This window comes from Berghia stephanieae, chromosome 4 (genome assembly GCF_034508935.2).
Source record: "Berghia stephanieae isolate SIO BIC M18660-M18661 chromosome 4, UCSD_Bste_1.3, whole genome shotgun sequence".
In the NCBI taxonomy this organism is placed as follows: Eukaryota; Metazoa; Mollusca; class Gastropoda; order Nudibranchia; family Aeolidiidae; genus Berghia; species Berghia stephanieae.
In genome coordinates this window covers 66,253,385-66,273,566 of record NC_088363.1, presented here as the reverse complement: position 1 = coordinate 66,273,566, position 20,182 = coordinate 66,253,385, and the positions used below count along the sequence as shown (strand labels likewise).

Here is a 20,182-nt window from a genome sequence, read left to right as displayed (position 1 = left end):
TTTTCTCTTTCATCTATACATAGTTTTGCTTTTGTATTATTTGTATCATAAATTGATCACATCCAATAAATATAGCCAAATTCCATTTTAGCTCATATCAATAATTACTTTATTTCAACAAACAACAAACATGTTTAGTGACATTGTAACAAAATTACACTTATAAGAAGAGTAAAATCTGACAAAAATATCCACCAAAATAGAACACATAAGAAAACGCATTTGTTGTCACTGGAGACCACCTCCACGTCATCATCATCATCATCAAGGCCACTACATTTATCATCATCACTATCACCACTACTAGAACCACCACCATGTCATCATTATAACCAACAATCTACTGTTCATTTTCATATTTTATATGATACCATTCGGTTTTGTACCTTTACTTTTGTTAAGAAAAAGGATGTTAGTCGCAGATAGGATTTTGTAAGCAAAAATTTCTATTTTGGCATTGAAATACCTCCAAGCAGCATCTAAAATTCATGTGGACCAAATTTTATGTTGGCATCTCTTGTCTTAACATGAGCTATATTTTTTAAAGCGTACAGATTTAACTGAAATTTACAATATTTACAATAAACACCACTCTGCAGTGGTTTTAGTAATATTTTATTGATTGCAACTAAATAAAATTGAGATAATGTTTTCTTTCTATTGGTTCATTTAGGTCTTGATTCCTTGTTTTGCTCTGGGTCGAGCTCAAGAACTTTGTATTCTCCTTGACTCTTTTTGGGAAAGAATGAACATGAAGGTGCCCATCTATTTCTCCCTTGGATTGACTGAGAAGGTGAGTTATCGATAAAAGTAATGACAGTACCATTGATAATTCCACAAATAAATCCATTAAAATTCCCTTTCCCTCTCTTCTTCCATTTGTCAAATGAATGATCAGTACCATCAACTTCACTAGAATGAGAATCATAGATACCTATCAAACCTTACACATATCGTCTCCTCTATAGCTTTTAAAACTTCCATATTTTACAATTCATTGTCATCACAAAATTTCATTCATGATTGTAATTTTGGTTACGAAGGCAATTTAATTTCTTTTACAGAAGTGAGAAAAAATGTAGAGTGCAATGTGGAATTGTCAAAGTCAAAGAAGCTTTTACTTCATAAAATGTAAACTTTCTAAAATACTTTGTCTTACTGAGTGGTATTGAATTAAGAACTATATTCCAAAATCTGAGAAGCTGACTGCAATATTATAGCAGCAGCAGCATTTTAAAGTGTTAAAATATTGTAGAAAAAGTAGCAACTTTGTTTTTCAATTCGCAGCACTTTTTAAATTTAATTTCTGCTATTCTTTTGGATTATTTTTCATAAAAGTACAAAGGGACATGAAAAATAAATTTTCCCACAGCTTTTCAAAATGAATGATGTCTTTTTATATAATAGCATTGTCGTTTTGGAAAAAAAAGGTACTGTTGCCTTATAGGCGTTATGTCTCGTCCTACATGTTAATGGTTGCTGTTGGCTTGGAACCCCTTGTAAAGCACTTTGAGCTTAGTTCGTCGTAAATTCTCAGGTTCCTTTTTAAATGTGTATTTCCACAGATTCATAATGCTCAATGGGGTTCGTCATGCTTCATTTATTCCCCATATTTCCATTTCATTCAGTACGAACCATTGGAACTCTTACATATACATATCACTACCAGCTGACATGTACTCATTAACAACTGAGTCAAGTGGGGTAATGTGAGTTAAGTGCTTTGCCTAAGTGCACAAACACCTGGGATAGAATCTTACGATCATTGCCATTCATCCGGGTGCTGACCATAGTGAACGTCACTATATTTTTGTCATAATACGAGACTGTTACTGCTGAGCCACGAATGCCACCTATTTATTCTGCGGCTATGTGGTCTTGTGGTATGACACTCGCTTTTGGATTGGAAGGTCCTCGGTTCAAGCCTCGCTCGGCGCATAGTTGAGTCCTTGGAATAGACTCTTTACTCCAGCGTTGTCTCTGTCAGAAAAAAATTGGAATATCGCCTAACAGGCGTCATGTCACGTCCTACATGTTAACTGTTGCTGTTGGCCAGGGACCCCTTGTAAAGCGCTTTGATCATGTTTAGTGGATAAAAGCTCATTTTTTATTTATTTTAATTTTATTCTGTTGAATTAAGCGAGCCATTTCATTTGCTATTACAAGTTCTAGATCGAAGTCAAAATCAAACTGTTCTGAATGGTGGAGAATGTTATAAGTTTTATGTGATGTTCACATATTAGTCTGATAACCAAATACTGCTATGGTCTTGTTTTTAACTTTCTATAATGGAGTATTTTTGTGATAGTATGAGAGTATTTACATAACAGCAACAGTTTTGCAAACAATGAAATCATAACAATTTGGGTAGGTAACAGTTTTGTAAATTATCAACAAATGTACTGCAATTTAACGACAGTGTTGTCATTTGTTTGATAAGGTAACAGGCAAAAGTGTCAGTTTTAAGCTTTGCCTTTAAATATTTATATATTTAGGGATGCCTCCATTCAAATTGTTGACAAATTGAAAAACCTTGGCACATTCTTAGACTCTGGGCTGTCGATGGAGCATCAAGTTAATAATTTGGTTAGATCTCTCTCTTTTTCCAACTAAAAAATATTGCTTCCATTAGACGGTTCATATCTGAGGATGTGACCAAACACCTGGTTGTGTCCCTTGTACTATCGAAATTGGATAATTGTAATGCTCTGTTGTTTGGCGTTTCACAGTATAATCTGAGACGTCTTCATAGGTGCGATTCTGCCAGACCTCTGCTTCATGACCTGCATTGGCTGCCTGTTGAGAAAAGGATTAAATCCAAAGCTTGTGTTTTAGTGTATCGTTGTCTTGAAAGTACTGCCCCTTCCTACCTTTTGGAACTAATTGAAAGATATTCAAAACCCCGCCCCTTACGTTCGGCCAGTGATTCCACCAAACTAGTTGTCCCTCGAATACGGAAAAATGCTGGAATGAGATCCTTTTCTCATTTCAGACCCTCTGTTTGGAACACCTTACCACAGAGCATTCGTGAAAAAGAATCTTTGTCTATTATTAAACGTTCGCTTAAAACATATGTTTTGTTTTTAGTAGATAGTATGAGAAGCAAGATAGGTCTGGTTAGTGTTGTGTCTTGTGTGTGTAGGTGTATAGGTGTGTGTGTGTGTGAATGAGTATGTTTCAGCCAAAGTAATTTGTCATTTAAGCGCTTAGAGTTTGGTGTCACGGAGTTATAGCACTATATAAGTTTTCAGCATTATTATTTATTATTATTTATGTATCTATGATTAATATTTAATTGATCATTGAATTGATTGTTAGATTTATGTATTAATTATAATTTTACAATTTATTTTCTAGGCAAATCACTACTACAAGTTGTACATTACTTGGACCAGTCAAAAGATCAAAGAGACCTTTGTTCAACACAACATGTTTGACTTCAAAAATATTAAGGTAAAACTCGACAGTTAATAATTTGAATAACAATAATGATGATGATGATGATAATAGTAAAAGTAATAATAATAATAGTAATAATGATAATGGTAATAATAATAATTTAAAAAATATACATATATATATATAATAATAATAATACTAATAATAATAATAACAGTAACAACAACAACAACAACAACAACAATATATAATAATAATAATAATAATAATAATAATAATAAGGGATAATCTAATTAAATATAAAAATAAGCTTTTTTTTTTCTCTCAATCATAGATCATATACAAAATTTCATCCTTTTCTATATTGAACAACGCACTGAGGATGGATATAATTTTACAAGCTGTACTTTTTTTCCATTTAAAAAAAAATCACCATTTATTTTGTTTAGGGCAGGTTTGTCAGTTTGGAAATAGATATTTCAAAGGTTCGTATCTACAAATATATTTGACCTACAATGAATATGTATTATATAAGAATAACAATTTAATGATAAAATACAAATTAGATTTTTGAAAAATATTATCTAATAATGTTTAATTACTTAACTCCATCTTTTATTTGAATTTAACAACAAGAAACAAATTGGTCGATTTGCTTATAGTTATAAACATCTGGCAATAGTTAGAAATTGAAAGTAGAAGTAGAGAATGGGTTTTTAATCAAACCACTGCAAAATCTCAAAGTAAGCTGTTTTGTGCTCTTTATTCAATGTGAAAAAACTATAAGTGGTTTATTAGATTTCACAAAACTTCTGTCTGCTACTCATTATCTAGTTGTACTCGACATACATTCACTTCTGTCAACAACTTGGGTGGCCTCACTGTTTCTGTGTCTTCCATCCCCCTATATTTCCTTTCCCAGGTTGCACTCTGTATTTGTCTTGGTGATGGATTATTTTGTTTTGTCCCAACCCGGCAGGAGTCCTTGCCTAAGAGGAAATAGTCAAATGGGGAAGGGGAATAAGAACCACTCTGTGTTGCCGTAAGATCAGTACCCCATATTAGAGTTGTAGTAGTAGTAGTAGTAGTAGCATATGGCTACACCTCCAAATTCATTTAGTCAACCCAGCTTCGAAAGTCTTCCTCCGCCCTAAGGACGGTTTCATAGCCATCTTCAAGTTTAGTTACTGGACAGTGGAGGAAGATGTGATCGCTGGTCTCTGGGGCTGCCTGACATTTCCGGCAGGTATCACTGTTCCCAAGTTTCCATCTGCACATATTTGATGCAGTTCTGCCATGTCCAGTTAAGAGGCGATTTGAGGAAACCCAGTATTTCCTGGCATTGTAGAATGCAGGTACTCTTTTAGTTGGATCTTTTATGATGTTTCCTCCTCTTGGTGTTTCCCTGTACCACATTTCTCTCCAGTTTTCCTCCACACTGAAGTCTGCCATTTCTGTTAGAGTGAGATGACTTGTTCAAAGCCACACAGCTGGGCAGATGGGTTGTGAACCCCATACCTCCGGGTAACAAAATACAAATGAATAAAGTACAAACATGTCATATTTTAGTCATTTGTAATCTTTTTTTTCAGGCATTTGATAGAGCATACATTGATAACCCTGGTCCAATGGTAGTGTTTGCTACTCCTGGAATGCTTCATGCTGGTCTCTCCCTTCAAATTTTCAAGAAATGGGCCCCAAATGAAAACAACATGGTAAAGTTAGCCATTATTTATTACAAATGATTTAATATTATTGATATTGATGGTTTTGAGCATAGGATTTAATAGCACGTCATATTTTGATGATGTTTACAATTTTCAGGAAAAAATAAATGCTCAATCTTTGATCCACAGAAGATAAGAAATAGATGAATATGAAAATTAATGATGCATTTCGACAGATTAACCATGCCCAATATGCTTTGCAATGTTTCATTTATTACCCCAGCTGGCCATATGAAACCGAATTTCGATTTCATAACAAATCACCTGCTGTGCATCTTTTTAAAAATACTAACACTCAAACCATACCCATCACTCAGGTACTCCATCACCCTTGAGTTGAATGGAGCAATGTGAGTAAACTGCCTTATGCCAGGACGCAATGCTGGGAACAGTTTTCTCACTCATTTTGCCACTGACTAGATCCAACATTGTGTTGGATTTTGTTACAAAATGAGACACCTCACAGCTGAGTCGTCATTGCTACAGTGATGAGAATAAGTAGAAGTGCATTTTTTACAAAGTTTGTTAATATAACTTGTTACAGCATTGTTTTTCAAATTTTTCTTCCCTTTTGGTTGCAAAAATGACCATTCTCTAACTCGAGACTAATGTAAAAAAGATTCAAGTCTTAAATGGAGCTTTAAATTGAGCTTTTATATAGAGCTATATCCACTAAACATGCTCAAAGCGCTTTACAAGGGATCCCCGGCCAACAGTAAACATTTAACATGTAGGACGGGGCATGACGCCTTTTTAGGCAATATTACAATTATTTTTTTTTCTGACAGAGACAATGCTGTTAACAGCCAGGTAATCTTTTTACACCTGAGTACAGTGAGAGAATGTGAGTAAAGAGCCTTCTCCAAGGACTCAACTATTCGCCGAGCGAGTCTCGAACCCAGGACCTTCAGATCCAAAAGCGAGTGTCATACCACAAGACCACATAGCCGCACAAATCTTGAAGTCATGTGATATCTATCACATACATCTCAAACAGGATATTTTATTTTTTATTTGAATTACTGAAGAATGGTGTTAATTAATATAATGTTGAGAAAATTCCTATACATAATTTAACCAGGTTTTCATAAGTAATAAGAGCAAATTTTTATTCAATCATCAATTATTTTTTGTCTGTCTACAAAATTTTCTCAGGTTATTATGCCAGGTTATTGTGTCCAAGGGACTGTTGGTCACCGTATTTTGAATGGAGCTAGGAAGATTGAATTTGAAAACAAGCAAGTGGTAAGATAATCAGCTTTTTATTCACAAAAAATGTTTTTTTATATAGTTGATGTTCTGGTTCGAAAAGAATACATTTTAAAATATCATAAACATATTTTGCTTCATCCTCAAATGAAGATATGGGCTGAATAATAGGCAAAGGTGAATAAGACATTGTTAACCAATGAAAATATGAGTAAAGTGTTGACATTATATATCTTTTATATTTCCAGGTAGACGTCAAGATGTCTGTAGAGTACATGTCTTTCAGTGCTCATGCAGATGCAAAGGGAATCATGCAACTCATTTCTCATTGTGAACCGTCCAATGTCCTTCTTGTCCACGGAGAAGCTGAAAAAATGGCTTTTCTTAAAAGCAAGATCGAGAAAGAATTCAGTAAGTTGAAAAGAAACAAATTAGTTTTGACTGTGGAAAATCATTTTTTGCTTCAAGATTTTCTAAATTTTGCCATTTCTTCTAGTTTAATAGGAATATTTAATCGAATTGCAGCTTCTTCTATTTCTTCTTCTTCTTCTTCTTCTTCTTCTTCTTCTACTTCTTCTTCTTCTTCTCTTCTTTTTCTTCGTCTTCTTCTTCTTCTTCTTCTTCTTCTTCTTCTTCTTCTTCTTCTTCGTCTTCTTCTTAGGTTTGTTAAAAAAAATTTCTGAAAGCAGAGATTTCACTGATTTAAACATCAGGGATGCCCTGCCTGAAGATCTAAATATAATCAAATTATTTCGAGATATTTTAATTTCATAACTAGAAATACAAATACTGTTGTTTCTACGTTTTTAGACATTGACTGCTTCATGCCAGAAAATGGAGAGACAAGCTACATCAAAGTCAAACACAACATTCCCATTGATGCTTCCCTCAACCTACTCAAAAGACATCTGTGTAATGTGGATGGTAGGTTCCAGAAAAAAATATCACAACACCACAGAACATGAATATCACTTTTCAACGAAAATGCAATGAAATCTGAAATGGGTCTTTTGGGAAATACGTCCACAAGAGTCTTTTAGCAGATTTTTAACTATCTCAAAGATTATTAGAATTACTTATGCTGTGCATAATATCACTTGACCATTCTTTGCATCAGCAATGTAAACTTTGTTCCATTGTTGTTGTTGTTATTTTTAATATTGTTATTATCAATTTCATCATTTTTTTATTACTGTTAATTACCACATGCCTTGTTGTACACATTATAGGTATAAAATAATATAAAAATGTTCCTTGCTGCCCGTCAATATGTGATAATATGACTTACAAGTAATATATATATATATGCATTTGAACACTATCACTATTTACCTTTTGGATTTTGTTTTAATCAAATTTGCTGATGAATCATGACATCTTACTTTTGGGATGATTACACATGTTTTTCCTTGAAAGTCTGTTTTTTTTTTTTTTTAAACAAAAATCACATGTGACAGTTCTGGTCTGATAACTTAAGGGGATCTGCGGGTCCAGTTGCTGCTCCAGTTGAGGTTCAGATAAAAAACAAATGAAAATCGTTTGTTTTTTTTGGTGATCCATTTTCTTAGGTTTCAAAACTCATAAAGGTGTCTAAAAGTCTTAAAATTACCATTGATTAAGGTAAGGGTAAGGTCAAATATGAATAAAATGTTTAAAGTGCCCCAACTGGACCCCTTAGCGACCATATTTTTTCAGTATTGACACATAGCAATCCTTGGTATCTTTGGAAACCTCTAAATCAAAACAAAACGTTACCATTATTTTCGTTTCTATCCATCACTGTTTTAAAATTTCATAAAATATATAGGTTAATGCACAAAATATGTATCTATTCTTTTTTCAGGCATGTGAAATGTATTTTTGTTTTTTTCTCAAAATGTCTTTTTTGACTAACTTTTCTCACTATTTTAAGTAGATCTCAAAAGGTAATTGCCAGAATTTGCCGTAATTTTGGTACAATGTTTAATAGATGTAAATTTATCACCTTACAAAGAGATTTTAAAATTAGCTGTTTTAGTTTTTGAGTTAGGACATTTTTATCTGTATTTATCCTCTAAATTCAGAGACCTCGATATAGCCTAATAATGGGACAATTTTTAACTATGTCACCACCAGATGGAAAAACATGAAAATTTTTTTGGAAGGATTAGAGCATCTAATTTTAAGCAAACAACAACATTTATGTATATAAACAAGCAATAAATATATAATATTGATTTTTGTAGTATACCACAGCCCCCCCCCCCCCCCCCCCCCCCTTCTTAAATTGTTAGAGTTTGTTGTTCTTGAAAATTGTAGAGACATGTCTTTTCAAAATGAATTCAATGTACTGACTTTTCCATGCATGTCTACCAGATTCAGACAATCCGGATCCCAAACAACTTAAAGTTTTCCATGGTGCTCTTCTTATGAAAGGAAATGTAAGTTTTGCCCAGGGTATTACAATCTTACTCTTGGAAGTATCAGTGGTGCTGAAAATGAGGTTTTCAAAAGTAATCTATAATGTAGGTAACAGTTTATGTTCCGCCAATGTAGGTATTGGACTATTACTACTACTACTACTACTACTACTACTACTACTACTACTACTACTACTACTACTATTATTACTACTACTACTATTACTACTACCGTTGCGTTGACAGAAAAAAGGGCAATTTTGTATTCGATTCTGGCTTGAACTACTACTATTACTTCTACCACCAATGTAGGTATTGGACTATTACTACTACTACTACTACTACTACTACTACTACTACTACTACTACTACTACTACTACTATTACTACTACCGTTGCGTTGACAGAAAAAAGGGCAATTTTGTATTCGATTCTGGCTTGAACTACTACTATTACTTCTACCACCACTATTAGTACTACAACTACTACTCTACTTCTACTACTTCTACTACTACTACTACTACTACTACTACTACTACTACTACTACTACTACTACTACTACTACTACTACTACTACTACTAATACCACTACTAATACTACTAATACCACTACCACTGTTACTACTCCTTATATTAATTCTACTGCCACTGCTGCTTCTGCAACTGATTCGAGGGCGTCCAACTTTAAGGTGCAAGCACTGTGTATGGTAAAATGATTTTTTTTAATAGCTTAAATCCAACCCCTCCACTACTCTTGTGAACAAGAGAGGATTACTACAATCCTATTTTTTGGTGGTAATAGTAGTATGATCTGAACTCACATGTTGAGTCTTATTGAATAAGCTGCACTGTTTTTTCATTTTTCTCAAAATCATCTCTCTCGCATTTACACATTTATAGTCAGACGCCCTTGATTATATAATGCTTGAAACAATATTGTAGAAGATCATAATTATACTTGAAAAGTTTTATATATACGATTATTAAGGATTACGCCGACTGAGGATGTGTAAAGAGACACAGAAACGAACGTCTCGGCCACAAAAAATGTGAGTGACAATTTGTATTATATATATATATATATATATATATATATATATATATATATATATATATATATATATTTCTTCTTATTTTTCACAGAAAATGCAATTGGTAGAGCCATCTAATGCATTCAATGAACTTGGTTTAGAGGAACGTGAACTTAGATTTACCTGCACCATTCCCCTCAGCGATGAGGGAGATTTGTCTAGCACTACCAAAAGGATTTATCACTTATTACAAAGGTAAGTACTGGGTGGGGTTTCTGACCTCCCATAGTGGGAAGTGAGGCACTTACTGTGTCTTCTACCTTCTTATATCTGTTTTCCAGCATGCTTTCTGTCTTTGTCTTGGAATGAGATTACTTGGTTTTGTACTGGCCCTGGTCAGAGTCCTGGCTGGGAGGGAAACAGTCAAATGCATAGTTATTGTTTTGAGAGATGATGTAGTTTTCCTTGTAAATCATCTCTCTGTTGTGTAATATTTTGTTTGTTATTTTGAATGTATAATGTAAACATTTGAATGTATTCCTCTTTGTTGGATCTTGTGCTTTTGTCCGGATGAGACTTATAGGTGATCTCAAACTAAGTACATTGGTGGTATGCTTTTGGAATCTACATCTGATCTCTATTTGTTCCCAGTTACCCTTTGTCTTACTTTCTCTTGGGTGCTTTTATTGTAATTCTAGAACTCGAACTTTTTACAATCCCATTTTCTTCCTTTTTACTGGCGCTGTTATAACCTAAATGTGTTGCGAGTGCCATAAAACTCTTAAAAACAAATATAAATAAAGGTAAGTTACATTCACATCACTTTTTATTGCACTCATTGCTTCAGTTTAAATCCATGCGGCTATGTGGTCTTATGGAATGACACTCGCCTTCGGATTTTAGGGTCCTGGGTTCGATTCCAGCTCTGAGTCGTGCATAGTACTGTCCTTGGAAAATACTCTTTACTCACATTCTCCAGCGTTGTCTCTCTGTTTGAAATTTAAAAAATGTAATATCACCTAACAGGCCTCATGTCTTTTACTACATGTTAAGTGTTGCTGTTGGCTAGTGAACTCTTGTAAAGTGCTTTGAGCGCGTTTAGTGGATATGCGCTATATAAATGCTCTAGTTAAAAAAAAATTTTTTTTTTTTTTGATGCTCAGCAATCGATTGAAATGCAGAATAACGTATGCATGTAACTTTTTAAACCCTGCAAAATTATGACAATCCACATCAATCCGATGTTTTGTCAAAATGAAAAACAAGAAATGAAGTGAGTAGGAAAGTGCCAGAAGACAACAGAGAATAAAAATTTAGCGGCGGTGATGGGGGCTCGAACCAACGACCTTACTGGTACGACAGCTCCGCCTGGCTGGGGAGATCGTGACTCTACCGTATGAGCTATCCACGACCCCAAAAAAGTCGCTTCTAAGCCTAGTCTTATTAGAGCCTTCCCTCCCCGACTTCTTGAGGTCACGGGTTCAACACACACACAAATGCCGCAAAGATAGTTGGCCAGCGATTAAGCTTAATAGCCAATATTCTCAACACAAACATGTAACATAGAAACGATTGAGACATTGAGTACCCTCCGGTATTTGGGGTGAATTTAATTTTCTTGTTATCAACATAAGTGCCTGCTCCACTCACTTTTCTGTCGAAATGAATGGAATGAAGAAAAATTATTTAGTTAAAAGTCGAAAGGATCAGAATTAGGGCATTGAAGTGTCTCATTGATGCTTGATCATTGGCTTTTGTTGGTAAGTTGGCTTTTTTTGTCTATTGGATTGGAACTGTTTTCATCGGCCTTGGTTTTACTGGGGAACTGCAGAGCTGGGTCCCCACCAGCCTTGTTGTTAGTAGTAGTGGTAGTATTTATAGTAGTAGTCGTGGTAGTAGTAGTGGTTGTAGTAGTAGTAGTAGTAGTAGTAGTAGTAGTAGTAGTAGTAGTAGTAGTAGTAGTAGTAGTAGTAGTAGTAGTAGTAGTAGTAGTAGCAGTAGTAGTAGTAGTAATAGTAGTAGTGGCAGTAGTAGTAGTAGTAATAGTAGTAGTAGTAGTAGTAGTAGTAGTGGTAATGGTAGTAGTAGTAGTAGTAGTAGTAGTAGTAGTAGTAGTATTAGTAGTAGTAGTAGTAGTAGTAGTAGTATTAGTGTAGTAGTAGTAGTAGTAGTAGTAGTAGTAGTAGTAGTAGTAGCAGTAGTAGTAGTAAGAGTAGTAGTACTAGTAGTAGAAGTACTAGATATTCAGTCTGCTTTATAAGATATCAAATTTATTTTTGGCAAAAATATATGTTTTTATAATGCATAAGATACACGTTTTTTTGTTATTTTCCAAATCAATTCAATATTTTCAGAGAATTTCAAGATTGCCCCGTACATTATTCATCTGATGGATCTATCATTATTGGAGAGTCTGTCTTAGTAGAGCTCTCCAGTAATGAAGAAAGCAAGCAAGTTTTAGTGTCCTGGTCTCATCAGGTAAGAGTTTGGACAAACTAAAAGATGATTGATCTAAAACCAATAAAATAAAAGTGAGGCCAGTGTTTTTTGTGCCGTTGTTTTGGATTGAAAAAAAATATAAAAACAGGATATTTAAGCAATTTTTAAACACTGTTTGGTCTGATCTAGTCTACAACCACAAGTTGTTTTATCATGTGTTAAAACTCAGAAATACTAATCATCATCATTATAATTATAATCATCGTCATCATCATCATCGTCATCATTGTCATCATCATCATCACCACAACCACCACTGCAACCACCGCTACCTTCTCATCACTGTCACCACCATCACTAGAACAATCACCACACATCATCATCATCATTACCGCCAACACTACTATTTATTTAATTTTGACATTTTTACCTTTTATTTGACACTATTTGATTTTGGAGCTTTACTTAATTTGAAAAATAAAGGGTTTGTATTTTAAATTGCATTTAGATATTATTGTTTTGTCCTAAATAGACAAGATTCGTTATGTGTTTCAGCCTTGACATTCTGTGAACGAAATTTTAAGTTGACCTCTGAGCTTTAATTTAATGGTTTATGTTGTGAGCTACCTACCTTATAAGTTACCTTTCATTCAGCTTTCTTTTTTTTTTTTCTGAGTGGAAAAAACATCCAACTTTCATTGCTATGGTTGTGCTTGTAAATAATTTTGTTTTGATTAGATTGTAACTCGTATGCAGAAATTCCTCATTTAGTTAGGAAATGCCTTCGACCAGCATTTAACTCTCTCCTTACTGACCCTTTTCAGGAAAACATGATTTTTTAACACTCTGACTGACGAGACACGAGTAGCTACTTATACATAATTTTTGTGCAGCATAACAAGCTTTACAAAACAAAGATTTTTCAACAAATATTGTGATGTATAGAACTTTTCTGATTAATAAAAATGTTCATTGTATCGTAACAAATGTGACGATTTTCTTACAGTTGGTAAGGAGAGGGTTAAAATTCCTGTGTGACAAATTTTATAATGACATCTCTGGTTTTTCCATTGCACATTGGTAATTGGTCTAAGTGCATGTTGCTGTAAATTAAAGATAATGGAGAGATGGAGAAATATATTAAAGATGTTTTAGTTTGAAATCAGATATCATCACTTACTCAGATTTTTTTTTTTATCCTTTTCAATTGACAGGATGAAGACATTGGTAGCCATATCCAGAAAGTTCTGAGACCAACTTAATGATCGTCGTATTCATCTGTATAATTTTATTTTATATTTTGAAAGTGATATAAGAAAAATTGTGAAGCTTGCTTTGTCATTGAGCTGAAAGTGAAAAAGTAACGGTGTCAATTTTCAGGTATTGTAGGTGAGGAATAAAGGTAACATGAAATATATAAGTGCTTCCTCTTTTCCGCTTTTATGCGGATTTCCGCATTTTTAATGATCTGTGAAAAATCCGCACTTGTCAAAAACCAAGAGAAATATCTGGAAAATTTCAGAAAATTTTTTTTTATTGGAGTGCTCAACAAAAATCATAATTTTGATGCCAAAGTGGCTCCAAATGGTTCTAATTGCATGTCAATTTTTAAAATTTTTCGGGGGAGCATGCCCCGGATCCCCCTTCGGCGGTCGCATTGTCTGCCTTTTAGTGCTTAGGCCACTGGGACCCCCCCTCCCCCCCCTTTGGGAGTTTATGCCACTATGTTTTTCAAATAATAGAGCTTATTGGCCATACAAATTTCACTGTTACCGTAAAAATAAGTGTCATTTAAGAGAGTTATGGCTCTTTGAAAAAAGTGAGTTGTGTCCCCTTGCAAAAAAGAGACAACATTTATTTCAAAGGCTCTGGAGACTACAATATTACTTCAAATATATGCAAATTGGGTATCAAACTGAAGGAAATTGAATATACTATCAAACTATGTGCACAAGCTTTCAATTTGTAAATATTATATAGATTCACAGAAAGTTGAAACAATTTGTCAGTAATCTCATGAAGTGTCATATCTAAACTTATGGGCTATTTCAGTGTTTTACACAAAAATTTGAAATAAAGAAAAGAATAGGTATGGCGAAGAATGCATTCAACCAGCTGCATACAATTATGAAAAACAGGAATATTAGCATGAAAACAAAAATTAAAGTCCTGGATTGCTATGTACTGTCTGGGCTGCTATATGGTTGTGAGAGCTGGACCATAAACAAGACCATGGTTAAAAGACTGGAGGCAGTGGAAATGTGGTTTTACAGAAGAATGATGAGGGTGTCATGGATGGAAAGGAAAGGAAATGAAGAAATTTTAGAAATGGCAAACAGAAAAAGATCACTGATAACAAAAATCATCAAACGCCAAATGGAATTTTTAGGACACATTATCCGCCACCCTGGTTTGGAAATACTCGCCTTGACTGGAAAGATGAATGGAAAAAGAATAAGAGGAAGACAAAGAATAACGTATTTGAAAGGGATAAGAACTTGGACAGATGAAGCTGAGAAAGGTGGCGCTGCTTTAATAGAACTGGCAAGAGATAGATCAGCTTGGCGGAAGATGACCTCCTACGTCTGCTTCAGATATGGAACTACATGAGATACACAAAAATTATTTTAAATATGGCCAAAAACAGCATGTTCATTAAAAATGTAGCACTGAAGAAAGCTATGGCCCAAGCCTCAACAACAACCTTCATATTTCTACGTAACAGGAAAAACTAAAAGTGTACGCAACCCTTAAATTTTTCTCCACTTTGTGGGATGCCAAATTCATCATAATTTTCATTCTTTTTAAACATGGTATTGATGTCCAGTTGTCACATTTAAAAGTAAGTTGAAGATGTGGTAAAAACAATAGATATATCATGAAAAAAGACTAATTTGTTCACAACCCAAGTGAAGCATCATTACCGAAGACTTTTGAACGAAATCCCATTGTTATATCATGAAGAATAATTGATACTCAAAAGGGATTCTTGATTCAAGATGCAGTAAGTACATAAAAACAATATCCTTACAAGAACTTTTTGAAGATCAACACTGTGCTCTTGGGACAAAACAAGAAGCTGGCCAAATAAATTTCTCTGTGCCTTGATTTTGACCACGTTCATGTCTTTTTTTTCACTGTTACCACTTTCCTCAATGATGCAAATGTCTTGGTCTTGTTCCTTTCTAATGGCTTGTGAAATTCTACAGTCTTTTCCTTCAGTCTGTTTTCAACAAAACTTTCAAACAATCTTTTTCCTGTTTTTTCCACGGCTAGCAGGTCATCAGCAACATCCTCTTGCACTTTCATTCCTGAAGCTAGACTGACCAGACCATCTTCAACTTCAAAGGGATTGATAAATGCTGAAAATGCCTGGAGGATCTTTTGCACTCGCTTTTCACTTTGTCTTTTTTTTCTGCAAGGCTCAATTCTTTGTGGGTGTCTATATCTATACAGTTGTTGTTGCTGATCATTCTTTGGGTTGCTGATACATATTCTGCTCGATTGTGTCTTGTTACACTCCAACGGCTCCCATAGTGGGCAGGGAGGTACATGCTGTGTCTTCTATCCCCCCATACCTGTTTTCCAATTGTTTCCTGTCATTGTCTTGGAATGAGATTACTTAGTTTTGTCCTGATCCTTGCCGGAGTTTCTTGACTGGGAGGGAAACAGTCGAATGTATAGTTATAGTTTTGGGAGATGATATTTTTTTCCTTGTAAATCATCTCTCTGTTATGCATTGTATTATGTTTAGTTTACATATTATATTATATGATTGGTAAACATTTGAGTGTATTCCTCTTAGTTGGGACCTGTGCTTGTGTCTGGATGAGACTTTTAGGTGATCTCAAACTAAGTACTTTAACGGTGTGCTCTTGGAATCTACATCTGTTCCCTATTTGAACCCGTTCCCCTTTGTCTTACCTTTTCTTTTGTGCTTTAATTGTAATTCTATAACTTTTTACTATCCTATTCTCTTCCTTTTTACTGGCGCTGATATGACCTTAATGTGTTGCAAGCGCGGTAAAACCCTTAAAAACAAAAACAAAAACAAACACTCCAACGGTAATAGCTTGGAAGACTCTTGCTGAACCCAACAATACCTCTTTTTGTCTTTGCATGTTTGTTTATTGTTTGTCCAATGGTCATATCAACTGCTATTCTTCCAGCAGGCGTCCTTGATCTGGAGACACTAAATCCATTATCTTGTAACATTTGTTCTGCCCCTGGGTGGGAATGAATCAGGTTGGCTAGTGACACAAAATATACACTGAGATACTTGGCATAATTGTGGTGATTCATGGTAAAAAGCAGTGGGCACAGTTCTTTTAAACAAGATATATGAAGAAGAAAGTTGTTTGTCTTTGTAGCTCGCAGAAACTGGAGGAGAAGCCAAACTCTGTCCATGTATTGGATCCAGTATTGTGCAGTTTTTCCGTACTTTCCTGAGCGGACACTCTCTTTGAAGGCTTCATACTGGGAAAATAACTCAGCATACACAATTGACTGGAGAATTTTATTAGCTGTATGGCTTGAAATTCCTTCGGTGAATTCCTTTATGTAAGACATGAGGTCTTTACTGAGTTTTGAATCCGTGTCCTGCTCAAATTTTGCAAGCAGAAGCCTCTCTAGAGCCTCCAAAACAGACACATGCACTCGTATAGCCCTGTTGTAGTTCTTTCCACTCATAACCCTATCCATAGAACCATGTGCACATAGCCCTGCTTCAGTCACAATTTCTTCAAAACCAGATCCACTTTGGAGCTTTCCCAGGGCACCAAGGTATGAAATTATGGTGTGAAAGACACCCAGGTGAATAATGACTGTTTTGTAAAGCTGTGGGTTTTGCCAGACAATATCGTAAGCTTTCTTTGCTACAGCAAGGTCAAATGTTACAAATGTATATGTGTTATATGCCCATTAATCATGCCTGAATTGTGCTAGTACAAAATTCCTCTTGTTTATTTATCACTGAAAGGAAGCAAATACACTGTAATATATATTTTTTTCATATTATAGAGAAAATGGCTATCAAAGATTTAAAAACCCTATATAGCTTTGTAAAATATTTTATGATCTGAGGCAAAAAATGAGAAATGACAATAAAATTCCACTATTTATTGCATTTGAAGCAATTTTAGGGTGATAAACAATCATTTTATTTACAAAAATGAGTTCACGAAAATTTGCACCCGATGACCTTTCAAGGGCCATAACTCCTGTAAATGATACTTGAAAAAACTGTAACACCCGGATTAATTTGTGTTATATGTCCCTGAAGCATGCCTGAATTGTGCTAGTGCAAAATCCCTCTTATTTATTCATCCTGAAGGGAAACAAGTACACTGTAATAGATTTTTTTTTCAAATTATAGAGAAAATGGCTATCAAAGATTTAAAAACGCTATATGGCTTTGTAAAATATTTTATGATATGAGGCAAAAAATGAGAAATGACAATAAAATTCCACTATTTATTGCATTTGAAGCAATTTTAGGGTGATAAACAATCATTTTATGCACAAAAATGAGTTCACGAAAAATTGCACCCGATGACCTTTCAAGGGCCATAACTCCTGTAAATGATACTTGAAAAAACTGTAACACCCGGATTAATTTGTGCTATATGTCCCTGAAGCATGCCTGAATTGTGCTAGTGCAAATTCCCTCTTGTTTATTCATCCTGAAGGGAAACAAGTACACTGTAATATATTTTTTTTCAAATTATAGAGAAAATGGCTATCAAAGATTTTAGAACGCTATATGGCTTTGTAAAATATTTTATGATATGAGGCAAAAAATGAGAAATTACAATAAAACTCCATTATTTATTGTATGTGAAACAACTTTAAGGTGATAAACAACCATTTTATGCACAAAAACGATTTCACAAAAAATTGCACCTAATGACCTTTCAAGGGCCGTAACTCTCGTAAATGACACTTGAAAAAACGGTAACACCCGGATTAATACTCAAGATATATTGCTGTTTCAGAAAAACCATGTGGCGAAAACTCCCCCAGGGGGGGGGGGGGGGAGGGTTTCGCCCACTGGCCCATGCACTATTTGGCGGGCTTCTAAAAAAATCCTCCTTTTTGACAATTTCTTGGAGGAAGCACTGATAAATTCGATTATTTTCAAAGAAAATACAGATTTCATGTTTGTTACTTGTCAAAGACGTCTGGGTATGACTGGTCTTTTATGAATGAAATGTTGGATGAATTGGTTTTATATGTGATTGATTATGATGTTAGAAATAAAGTTTAAAAAATCAGCCAAGTTTGTTATTTTTGGTGTTTTTATTATTAATAAGTTTTTAAAAAAATCTTTTATGATGTTCATCATAATAGATACACTACAGGACAGAGACATTGAAATTTCTTTAATTTACATCACACATGTATTGATATCATACTGTAATCCTGTGGATTTTTTTGGGTTTTTTTTTGGTACAATTTTACTCTATAAAACGATCTTGTATGTTGATTTGACCAAGAAAAACCGCTTATATTGACAATGTGGATTTATCTATAGAGACAATTGTTGATCTGCAGCAAAGAAAAACAAGAGATTATTGACAAATGATTTTAGTGGCAAGGAATAAAAACAGGCAATTAAAATGTGAAATCATCTGTCAATGATAACCCGTGCATAGGGCCAATGTAAAGATTAAGATGTAACAGTAACAGACATCCATTCATATCTATTTATCCTCAGCAATATTAGAAATGTATAATCATTGATTAAAATCTTTTCAGCAAGAAGAGTTCAACAGAGGGTTCAACAGATAATCATTTTATCAGTAACACAATCCATGAGTCAACTGATCCTTTTAAACATTAAATTCACCGTTACTTTGAAATAATCTTTTCACTGGTTCACTGAAACAATGGGTAAAGCTTGAAAGAGTGCATCTGCTAATGAGAGAGGGGGTTGGTATAGATGAGTTGTCTTATCTTTGTGTGACGAATGATGATGTAGGCCAACTAGACGATGATGTTGATCATGGGTCAAAGTTGAAAAAATGAAAATCCTGTCAAGACTGAGCCAGCAAAACAAAAAGCCTACAAGACAAACCAATCTTTATGGTCATTGGTTGGAAATCTAATTCTGTACTTACAGCATGCTTGAATCCAGCCAGAGTTGAAGGATAGCAGCACAAGCAATACACCCAAAAGTACTGGAAATGATTTATTTAATCAATAATTTTAAAAACCGAATTGTCTCTTTCACATACTATCATTTTTTTGGGGACTGAAATCCCACTGAAGTCCTGGTTGGAGGTCTGATTGATGATTTCATTGGCTGTACACGGATTGTACGGACTGAGGTGTGGCTGAAGTTATGTAGATTTGCCATACTTTTTTTTTCACGCGGATTGAAATGAGTTCACACTTTCATCTATTTCCTTTGGTTAAAGAAACGTGTATTAAAATGTCTACACGAAGAAGAAAGTGTTTATGTGCTTTGATAGTTTATTTTGTACTAAAACGAAGAAAGTCAATTAAAAGAAATAGGTCCTTATGGACAAACATTGGCTTCGTAAAAGATATAATTACACTCACATAAATTTATTGCAAGAACTGAGATTTTATACCCCTGTGACTTTCGGAATTATTTGCTTATGGATGAAGACAAATATCTTCATTTCTTAAATATGGTTCTCAAATTGTTTACCTTTGAGCACACTGTATCGCTGTTACTGTTAGCAGCAGGATAAAATATCTTAACGAAATCCAACAGCTCATCATGTGCTATTTCCCTTTTTAATTTATTGGAATAATCCTTGCTCTTGACCTTCCAGAGGCACTCTTTTTCTCTGAAGATTTCGATGAATTGATTGAATAGTTCTAGTTTTTGTCCACAACGCCGTCTCGGGTTTTAAATTAAGGCAAATAAACTCAGCACAAAATGTCTATCAACTTTAAAATTACAGTTACATCGTTCGTGTTTGTATGAAGGTGCAGGTGTGTGTGTGT

At 34.4% G+C, this 20,182-nt stretch overlaps 1 protein-coding gene across 1 annotated transcript in view; it reads left to right on the top strand.

The window, feature by feature from the left end:
* LOC144971054 (integrator complex subunit 11-like) overlaps positions 1–14,146 on the top strand; it is a 24,599-nt gene extending 10,453 nt beyond the window's left edge. The window contains exons 8-17 of the mRNA XM_078911387.1: positions 674–793; positions 3,358–3,453; positions 4,992–5,114; positions 6,282–6,371; positions 6,584–6,746; positions 7,146–7,259; positions 8,691–8,755; positions 9,879–10,021; positions 12,121–12,244; positions 13,420–14,146. Of these exons, the coding sequence (XP_078767513.1) occupies positions 674–793; positions 3,358–3,453; positions 4,992–5,114; positions 6,282–6,371; positions 6,584–6,746; positions 7,146–7,259; positions 8,691–8,755; positions 9,879–10,021; positions 12,121–12,244; positions 13,420–13,467 (1,086 nt within the window). The 3' untranslated portion in view covers positions 13,468–14,146. The remainder of the gene's footprint in view (positions 1–673; positions 794–3,357; positions 3,454–4,991; positions 5,115–6,281; positions 6,372–6,583; positions 6,747–7,145; positions 7,260–8,690; positions 8,756–9,878; positions 10,022–12,120; positions 12,245–13,419) is intronic.
* The last annotated feature ends 6,036 nt before the right edge of the window (positions 14,147–20,182 follow it).